The 11,367-nt window shown below is 42.2% G+C and overlaps 1 protein-coding gene across 1 annotated transcript in view; it reads left to right on the top strand.

Moving 5' to 3' along the window:
- LOC137256608 (gastric inhibitory polypeptide receptor-like) overlaps positions 1-11,367 on the top strand; it is a 42,263-nt gene that overhangs the window by 11,019 nt on the left and 19,877 nt on the right. The window contains exons 3-5 of the mRNA XM_067794489.1: positions 5,902-6,347; positions 8,718-8,805; positions 10,233-10,343. Coding sequence (XP_067650590.1) covers positions 6,159-6,347; positions 8,718-8,805; positions 10,233-10,343 — 388 coding nt within the window. The 5' untranslated portion in view covers positions 5,902-6,158. The remainder of the gene's footprint in view (positions 1-5,901; positions 6,348-8,717; positions 8,806-10,232; positions 10,344-11,367) is intronic.

Here is an 11,367-nt window from a genome sequence, read left to right as displayed (position 1 = left end):
TAACGCTCTGTGGTAGCGAAAAGCCAAGACCTGTCTGTGGACTTCCGATATTTGAACACCGGCTGATGACATATTGTTGACAGTACACTCGTCTCGCATGCATTTCTATGCGGCCTGACAGCTTTCATTTACTTCCATGTCTGTCACTATAAACAGTCGCAGAAATAGCACGCAGCGGAAAATGACGACTGATGTAGAATCTGTCTTCACTATTGAGATACCGTTACCAATACAGCCGGCTCGATTGCACGGAACAAGTCCGACCGATCCCATGGCAAATTCTCGCCCAGTTTAGGACAAGCCCCGTTAAGATCATGTTTAATGATGAAGATTTAGCACTAAAAAAATATAAATATTCCTCTAACAGGCATACGTTACACCCCGAACTATGCTTGTTACACAGTAAGGCAACATTCTGACGTTAGAAAATGTCACATATTTAAACAACCTCTTTACAGCAACTCCATGCACATTTTTGTGCCGTTCTCAAGCACGTAACACTATGAGAATCTGTACTGAAATGTAGCACCACCTGAATAAAGAAGCTGTTCATCCATCAAGCTTCTCCTTAGCTGATTAACCAACTTCTTTAAATGCCGCTCAAAGAAGTCAATCAAACCCACGAAAACTAAAGCATGTATTAGAAAATTTGTTCTCTTTCAGACCAAACCTATTAGGATGCTTCATGAAACCATCAGAAGTATGTTTGGCACTTGACGTTCGAAATGTGTTGTGAATGACAGCCGACATTTCGTTTTGATCACGTTACTTTGGTCATTTGACCGAGTGCAAAATAATTCCTGCAGCACGCGTTGTTGTTACACAATGTGCAACAACACTGTTGATTTATATAACAATGAAATCTTCAAAGGGTGAATAATAATAATAAATAGAGGCTATTGTGTGAGTGCCCATGGCATGCTGTGTTTACGACACGAGTGCCTAAATGTTGGTATGTCTCGAGACAGAGCTAGGGATATGCATATATTATGGCATGCGTGTCGTAAACATAGTATGATATGAACACGAATATTATATTCTGTTTATTATCGAAGTTGTCGCATTGAGGATAATAAATCCAAATCTACGTTCAAACATAGGCTGGTTACCCGGCGTCGCTGTATGTAGAACGCAACGTCACAGCAATGTTCATGACGTCACGTCACCATACTTGACAAAGTGATATTTTGCCCATGGATATCGTATGAAAAATATGAACCCCAATAGTTTCGCCTTCGTAGGTGATAAACCTGGTTGGCGCTCTTCTATTATTTTCAACGTACCCAACTTATAAGCCAGGTACATTGCAATGTATCCCGCTGCCAATGGTAAATCATTCAGTACTTCATAGTGGTACTTTTTTAAATATCAAATAACATTGAATCACGGAAATTACCAAAGGTTTGCGAATGCAAAATGATGGAAGGGAGATATAACTCTAAGTCTGTTTTTCTTGTGTCGTTTGCAAAATCTAGCAATGGCTGCGACAAGATTTGTCTCGCTCGCATTCCAATAAATACATTTTGAGGAAAGGTTCAAATGTGTGAAGTCCCTGGGAATATAAAGAAGGGGCATTACACCGCGGCGACTTTACTAAGACAATACCTGCGGAGAAAGTAGCAAGATACAAAATTTGACTTGTTTGATTCACACAGGCTGGCTGAAGTGTACGATCCGAAACCCATGCTTCAAATAGTTCAAACTAATATTGAGGTGTTCGGTAAGGTAAATCCGTTGTTCACTGGTCCCTCGGGACCCATGGGTTGATGTCCAACTGGTGACCAGCCAGTGTACAACTTAATTTATCCCAAGTATTCATGCAAATATTCCGAGGAGGCGGACAAGGACGTCTATCTGTTGTAGCATAGTTGCTTCTTTTGTGTAAACGTTTAAGCAATTCAACGTGATGCTTGTGATCATGTACATTTGTATAGTATACTGATATTTTGCTGACTAGAAACAAACTGAAAAACATACATCACAAAATGAAAGCAGCCAGCAGCCATTAGTTGGGTTAAGACGGAGATTTATCAGCGTTAGGTACCACACCTAAAGGGATATCAGCTACAAAAGACTACATACATGTACCGTGTAATTGGTAGCGACGTTCCCGCACGTGTCCGTGGGTGATTGGGCGTGGTGATGATGCTGGACACAGAGGAATGTGTATATCGCCGTCGGGAACATCATCTTCTGAGATATTCAACCTTGCAGTCGTTCGAGACATATTGTCACAGCCTGAAACAACATAAATCCCAGCTTTTCAAGTTAATCTTTCAGATGATGTATTCATGAGATTATCTATCTTCCGAAGTGTGAGATATTTGCCGTCACATTTGTTGCAATATATTATAGATTCTTTTGAAGTAGCACTGTAATCCCTATATCATTAATCTGCTTACGTATGTTTTCTTCTTGTGACGCATTTGCAGACACATGAAAAACCCTTTGTTACATGGCAGTAGGATATTTGCCAGTGACTGACAAATAAGTATTGAAATACCGATATATACCCTGCACAAATGTGTAATTGCATATTAGAACTACATATGAAGACAATATCGATTTACACTCAGTGATTAGTGCATGCATCATATAAGCATTTCCTAACGTTTGCTGTTTCGGCAATGGCACGTATAATGCACCTCAATATACATCGCGGAGCAGATACGTGTCAAAACCTGCTACTAATATTGGGGTGGGGTTTAATTGATGTTTGATCTTTCGTAAAAATAATGGGCTAAAGAGCCGCCTGTCATGGTACGACTGCACAGCGTGAGGAGGCTACTGGGATAGCACTCTCAACCTCAGGGAAAAGAAACTGACATTCCAGCTGCAATGACCACTGCTCAAACCATCCAGGATTCCGGCGTATCAATTACAAGGACAAGAGCTGTCTTCATAGGAAAACGACCACGTCATCGGGCGTCAATACCTATCCTGACGCAAAACCATCAAAGGTGGTGCCGCAATCTTGTCCCTCAAACTCGATTGAGGTGGATAACTGTTTTTTCACATACGCCTTAAGCTTTAACGTTCCCCGCACTGATGGAGAAGTAAACATGATCCTGTGGGGTGGAGGTGAGACGAGTGCCGCCAGAGAACTCATTTCCTTTTTGTGCAAGGCTATACAGATTTCATTCTCGGACCAGGAAGATATTCTGTATCTTCCACATCATGGAACGGGATTAGCATTCTAGCAGGCCCGCAGTTAGATGGCGGTGGTTCCTGCGGCTTTTCGTTAACAGCGCATTGTTCAAGTACAACTATGGCCTACAAAGGCATCCCATCTCTCCTTGAGAGAATTACAGATTCATTATACGCATTTAATTCCCCGCACACGAATAACTGACGCTACCTCATTCCTTTGAGCAATCACCGGATTTGGGTATGAAGAATCTTGTTGAATTCTTCGTGCAAGGCAGGAGTCAATTCACTCAGAGTCTGGATAGGTGAGTCTGTCTAACGGCGGTCTAAAATGGCCCACAGATGCTCAAAGGGATTGAGATCTGGACTTATGGCTGACCATGGGATGGTCTCAACAGCATTTTGTTGCAACCGATAAGTAACAGAACGTGCTCCATGAGGCCTGGTATTGTCATCGATAAAGAAGGGTCTTGTGGTTTGAGGATGGTTAATAATATCAACATGAGGGACAACAGCCCACTTCTGCTGACACAGAATCCCATTAAGGTTACGATGACTGGTAATGACTTCAATCTTATAGCCAATGCAGTACACCCTCAAACCACGAGTGGCCCTTCCTCAAAGGGAACCGTCTTCTGGATATTGTGAGGAACCAAAACTGTCTCCCTTTGTCTCCCGTCGAAACTGTAAACTCGTTGATTATGCAGGACAAGCCGTGCAGTTTTCTGAACTTGATGGGTTCATTGGTCCTGTATCCTGCTGCTTTCGGACAATTCCTCACATGCGTGTGCGAGCGTATGTGCGTGTGCACGCGCTTGTGTGTGTGTGTGTGTGTGTGTGTGTGTGTGTGTGTGTGTAATGCCTTATCACCGAGTTAAATTTGTTTGGTGAAACAGTGAAGCTGGTGAGACGCCGGATGTGTATAAATCTAATACAACAGTAAAGCGTGCGAGATATTGAATAAGTGATATCTGATGACTTTTGGTCTGTATTTGAATAACTGACGAAAGTTGTTTTAAACATTAGAGAAGTAAGCTGTGATTGGTAAATGACGTTTTGGACGGTTACTTTGGAGGAGTCGTTTAAATATTTTAGTGGTACCAGGTATTCTTTTATGACGAAGAGGCAACAAATCTCATGAATGAATCGTATCATCTGAATATACTTTTGTTTGGTCCACGTCTTCGGAATGCCGGAATTAAAACACTGACGTATACATAGGGAGATGTAATTACTACATGGAATGATATATACTACCCATCAAAAGTTTAGATTCACTTCTAGCACTCACTCACATATATACATGTTTACATTAAAGATGATTTTCTCCACCAACAACTGCTAACTTCATGCACAAAAGCATGTGCAAATATCGTGCATGTAAACAGCTACGTCTTGGTGTAAACGTTTGTTAAGAATTCGCCATTTTGTTTGAATTTCATTATTTGTAGAACTTATAACTATTACGTTAAGAATGTGTTTTACAACTCATCAGCTCACGTGAAAACAGTACATTTAAACAGTATGAAAAATATTGCAAAATCTAGTTTGAAACAGGTGACTGAACCCAGTGGCTACGTTTACACTAAAGAGTCTATGTTGCAAAATCTAGTTTAGAACAGTTGACTGAAGCAAGTGGGTACGTTTAAACTAAAGAGTCTGTGTTGCAAAATCTAATTGACTGAAGTAAGTGATTACACTTACACTAGAGAGCCTTTGGCAGTAGTATATGAAGCGGATGGCTCGAAGGTATAACGTTTAGCATCAAACGGTCATGCATATAAATGGCGTCTCATTTCAGGGTCTTCATGAGATACGTCACGACAAATGGAGGGACACACTAGTATCCCAGTGTACATACACTCTGTCTCGACACCTATCTGGTCCTGGTGCATACTTAAGGAGGGACACACTAGTATCCCAGTGTACATACACTCTGTCTCGACACCTATCTGGTCCTGGTGCATACTTAAGGAGGGACACACTAGTATCCCAGTGTACATACACTCTGTCTCGACACCTATCTGGTCCTGGTGCATACTTAAGGAGGGACACACTAGTATCCCAGTGTACATACACTCTGTCTCGACACCTATCTGGTCCTGGTGCATACTTAAGGAGGGACACACTAGTATCCCAGTGTACATACACTCTGTCTCGACACCTATCTGGTCCTGGTGAAATATGCCTTAATTACAGTATTATTGATTTCATGAAAGAAGTACAAGCACACAGGGGATCAAACGTTACCTATTACGCCCATTGGTCTCCTTTAAATATATGCATGCTCTACTCTCAGCTCATTACGATTCCATGTACAGTCAAAACATCCTGGCGCTAAACTCTCAAGAACAAACTTCCTGAACGGTGGCTGTAGTTGTATTGTGTATATTCTGTGATGTTTGATGTTGCAACTAAATACTTGCTAATACTGGATTGAGATTAACATGGCTTTTCCCTGGTTATATTAATCGCGTTTAGTACTCTTCTTCCATGTTCTCCTTTACTTAGTTTGCTATAATTCTGTTGACATATTTCACATGCAATCATTCCACGACGTTGTCAATGACTTGAATATGTCCTATTATTTTTTATCCTTATGATAATTTGGGGTAGGTTTTTTTCTAGACATGTAATGTGGGACGTGGGTCATAAAGCGTGTTAACCATTCTATTTCCGAAAGTGCTCTCCGAGAGTAGCGTCGTTTGTTTTTGCAATGCCGTTATGCCTACATCTTCTTTGTTATCTTCACAGAATGCCATCGCCCTGTTATCTACAGAGTCCTTGATCACAAGTACAGGATTAGATGTCAACATCGCCTGGAAATACCAAAGGGTCTAGGGGAAACTCAATATTTACTTGCCGTGATAACGAGGCTCTCACACTTCATTCAACCGGAAGTTCTGGCCTCGCAAGGGTTGTACGAAGTGTATTTGGAGTAAGAAATTCCATTTTCTGGTCACAGATTCGTGGATTGCTTATATCATTTTTGCCAAGATGTAGACAGTAGTATGAAAACTTTGGCCAAAGGTGATCAGATAGAATGGTGTTGCTCAAAGCCTAAAACAGAACGCCGAACTGTAGGTGCCGGACTGAAAGCAAACATGAATATGTCCGTCTTCCTTCCATCCTCTATTTTCTGCAGTTCTGTTCTTTTCATCTTGATACTCCCCAACCTGGCCAGCACGACGCCGACAATGGTAAGTGCTAATGAATGTTCTATACGTATCAGTTAACGCACTTCACGAATTAAACGTAGAACCTGATGTGCTCTTGAGAAAGAGAAATCCTGAAACGTTACAACGTTATCGAACACAATGTATTTTAAATGTAAAAATCTGATGTGGATTTTAAACTAGACACATCTTCGATTCGAACTATTCTTGGTAAGGAAAATCTTTGAGATACTTATTCTGCTTTGTAATGATCCTGGTTATTTTGAATATGTGATTGAAATCGAACACTGTACATTTGAACCTGAAGCTTGAGAACAGTTATGTTCAGAATGCGAGTAAATCTGTTTTGATATATATCTATGCGCAAACCCGACTAGATCAAAACAGTTGTTCTTCTAACAAACAGTTTTCCTTCGGGATCCATGTATAATATAACATATCTCCATTCCTATACAATTTAGACCCCCGAAGAACTGTGTTAGAAGTGATACATGCAACCCATGCTTGTCCTAATTGGCGAATAACAACATCTGGTAGTCAGGTTCCTTAGTTAACTGATGCATGACAACCTAACCCAATTGCTCCGATCGATGCTCATGATCAGTTGTTATAGCTTGATTGATCTAGACTGGATTACATACAGGCAACTGGAATATTGCTCAGTGTGGCCTTAAAACAAAAGAAATATTTTTAAAGCCTTACAATTCGAAGTATTTCTGGCTGTACATGTTGTACACATACTCTTCACAAAATATAGGGGATAATGACACGTAAATGTTAATACCAAAGATTGACGACGATTGTCTGCGCCACCATATCAATATAACTACATACCACTGACCATGTGTGGTACATGATAGGGATACTGCTACATGCCTCTGTCAGGGACACTTTAGGGATTCTTCTACATGCCAGTGACCACGTCTGGTAGACGATAGGGATACCGGTAGATGCCACTGACCACGTGTGGGACACGATAGGGATACCGGTAGATGCCACTGACCACGTGTGGGACACGATAGGGATACCGGTAGATGCCACTGACCACGTGTGGGACACGATAGGGATACCGGTAGATGCCACTGACCCCGTCTGGTAGACGATAGGGATACCGGTAGATGCCACTGACCACGTGTGGGACACGATAGGGATACTGGTAGATGCCACTGACCACGTGTGGGACACGATAGGGATACCTGTAGATGCCACTGACCACGTGTGGGACACGATAGGGATACCTGTAGATGCCACTGACCACGTGTGGGACACGATAGGGATACCTGTAGATGCCACTGACCACGTGTGGGACACGATAGGGATACCGGTAGATGCCACTGACCACGTGTGGGACACGATAGGGATACCTGTAGATGCCACTGACCACGTGTGGGACACGATAGGGATACCGGTAGATGCCACTGACCACGTGTGGGACACGATAGGGATACCTGTAGATGCCACTGACCCCGTCTGGTAGACGATAGGGATACCGGTAGATGCCACTGACCACGTGTGGGACACGATAGGGATACCGGTAGATGCCACTGACCACGTGTGGGACACGATAGGGATACCGGTAGATGCCACTGACCACGTGTGGGACACGATAGGGATACCTGTAGATGCCACTGACCACGTGTGGGACACGATAGGGATACCGGTAGATGCCACTGACCACGTGTGGGACACGATAGGGATACCGGTAGATGCCACTGACCCCGTCTGGTAGACGATAGGGATACCGGTAGATGCCACTGACCCCGTCTGGTAGACGATAGGGATACCTGTAGATGCCACTGACCCCGTCTGGTAGACGATAGGGATACAAGAATCTTAGAAGATCATTCTGTTAATATCCAGTGGCAAAAGTCGCAGCATGTCGTCGCAGCACTCTAAGAATTGACTTCAGATGAAAAATGCATTCAGCATGTAACAGTGCATGTTATTGGCCTTAAGGCAATGACATGCAACACCTTTTTGTGAAGACGTATTTTGATGCTTCATTCAAAATATATCCCTATCAAACAACATGTTTTGACATATAACTGAAGGATCTGGAGTGACCATGTATGTTTTTTCACACCTTTATCCCCACAAGTGTATAACAATTTAATCTTTGATGCTTGTGTTGTACCTATGACCGAAACTGCACGTAGTGGTGCAAAATTATGGTTGAAACACATTGTGATGAGTTTGCACATAATTATTTGACGTATTCTGCTTTCGATTACCTCAAAAAGTTATAAAAATAAACAGATACAAGGTTTTAAATGACTGGACGATATTCGTCTCTACCTAGAGCGTGGCCAGTGTTTCCTGGTCCTATGATCCAGCTGAAGAGTTCTTTGCCGTGTTCCTATGTGTATCATGATTGTAAATGATTCCTTCTGACAGGACCCAGCCAGCAAACAGCTGTTTAGGCTGTACCTGGCTAATGTCACTTGCCAAAAGCGGATTGCTGAGACCAGAGCCCCTTTAACAGGTAAGTGAGTGTGACGGTGAATGTACAAGACAGCGACAGAGCTGCCAGGTCATCCATTCCCCTCTTTCTCCCTCTCTAACCCCTATCTCACTTCTTCCTCTTTCTCCCTCTTTAACCCCCATCTCACTTCTTTCTCTTTCTCCTCTCTAAGCCCCATCTCACTTCTTTCTCTTTCTCCCTCTCTAACCCCATCTCACTTCTTTCTCTTTCTCCCCCTCTAGCCCCCATCTCACTTCTTTCTCTTTCTCCCTGTCTAACCCCATCTCACTTCCTTCTCTTTCTCCCCCTCTAACCCCCATCTCACTTCTTTCTCTTTCTCCCTCTCTAACCCCATCTCACTTCCTTCTCTTTCTCCTCCTCTAACCCCATCTCACGTCTTTCTCTTTCTCCTCTCTAAGCCCCATCTCACTTCTTTCTCTTTCTCCCTCTCTAACCCCATCTCACTTCTTTCTCTTTCTCCCCCTCTAGCCCCCATCTCACTTCTTTCTCTTTCTCCCTGTCTAACCCCATCTCACTTCCTTCTCTTTCTCCCCCTCTAACCCCCATCTCACTTCTTTCTCTTTCTCCCTCTCTAACCCCATCTCACGTCTTTCTCTTTCTCCTCCTCTAACCCCATCTCACGTCTTTCTCTTTCTCCCTCTCTAACCCCATCTCACTTTTTCTCTTTCTCTTTCTCCCTCTCTAACCCCATCTCACTTCTTTCTCTTTCTCGATCTCAAACCCCATCTCACTTTTTTCTCTTTCTCTTTCTCTTTCTCCCTCTCCAACCCATCTCACTTTTTTCTCTTTCTTTTTCTCTCTCTTTAATCCCCCTCTCACTTCTTTCTCTTTCTCTCATCTCAGGTAGCATAGATAATAGTGGATTCACTATCTATGTCCATGTTCAGACGCGTCTGTGCTGGGAATGGACTATCAAACAATTGGTACGCCCACTCACGTATTGGTTTTACATGTAAATTTCTCCTTACAACTTAATCAGACAGTAGAAAAATAATATTCTGATCTTAGATATTTCATGAACGTGAAAACATTATATTCATTTTCTGAAATGCGAATTTGCCATTGTGTTTTCAGAATGTCATAATCTTTCAAGGCGTGAATCTTTGCTATCCAAATTTACTTTTGTTTAGTCGGAATGCTAACTTCAGCTTTGATCTCATTCTTCGATGCTGTCACTGTGTTAGTGTGAGCGATCTGCACCACCGTAGGCGGAAATACTGGTCCGCACGGCACTACGCCCACCTTGGGCACTCACTCACATTTCACATGACCACAGTCCGCAACCTCCCATTTCGTACACTAGAAACATTGAATGTGTATGTGTCACTGAATATACAACAAAACAAATATGATTCAAAAATAAAAAAAAGAACACAAACATTATCCCACAAACATTGAAGGTATTAATCTCTACCTGTGTGCTTTAGGAATTTACTGCAACATGACGTTTGACGAAATCATGTGCTGGCCTCACACACCTGCAGGAACTGTTGCTAGGCAACACTGTGCTGACTATGTAGATAACTTTATTACGTCAGGTGAGTTGGGGTGATCTATATCGATTCCTACGTATCTCCAATCTGTTTCCTTAAAGGTGTTGATGGTAAATTAATCCAGGACTGCACGTGTATGCAGCCAGTTGCTGATCCTATAGGTATAATGTACACAATTTCACTGGAACGCTTCGAGTTTCAGTTAACTATAATTTATGTTCGTCCTACTGTAGGTTAATGTTGATAGGATACTTATAAAGTGTGTTGGTGTTGTTGCTAAACCACTGGTGTGTATGTGCAGACTGAAAACAATAGCTCCAATATCGTTGTTCCTTCATTAACCCCTAACTACCCAATCTACCCCTGTCTTCGCTGTAGAGAGTCGACGTGTGCTTTGTTTATGAATAATCATAAGGATTTTGCTTATTAGGAAAGACCCATTTCGTTTTCTAGTTTGTGCGAGCACTGGAGTGTACGAAACCTATTTTGTGGTTTATTGGTAAAGAAAAAATGATCACCTTGTCTTCTGCAACACAAAAGATAAATGGTTCAACCTGAAGTGATATATATCAGTCTGTTCATATGTCTGCTATTTAATATTGTATTTAAGGTTGTCAGTATATGGTATCGTTTAGGCAGACCCGCTACCCCCAGCCACCCACCCACATCTCTTTATTCTGTTTTAACTCTGAAAGAGCCGTAATAAAGCGCCGTTGTACGAAACAACCTTAGCGCTGAGACTAGCACAAGTCTATGTTAACGTATGGGAGTTACGGTCACCTTAGTGCTAACATCACTTTGTACATCGACACCCTGAATGGTGCTGGGATCTGCGGATGTGTTAACACGTACTTGTAGTTGTTATCTGACTGCATTACGTAGATATAAGTTATCTTTCCTCACACATAAATGTCGTTTTCTGATTGGCTAAGTTCTCTTCTAGTATTATGAATGTACCCTACTGACAGTGTACCCCGCTGGCAATGGCAACACATTCGGTACTTCGTGGTAGTACTTCATTATCTCGTATAACATTGAATCTTGCAGGCGACAAGAAAATCAGATTTAG

This window comes from Haliotis asinina, chromosome 11 (assembly GCF_037392515.1).
Source record: "Haliotis asinina isolate JCU_RB_2024 chromosome 11, JCU_Hal_asi_v2, whole genome shotgun sequence".
Classification (NCBI taxonomy): Eukaryota; Metazoa; Mollusca; class Gastropoda; order Lepetellida; family Haliotidae; genus Haliotis; species Haliotis asinina.
The sequence above is the reverse complement of the archived record's forward strand: the minus strand, read 5'-3'. Positions and strand labels throughout refer to the sequence as shown.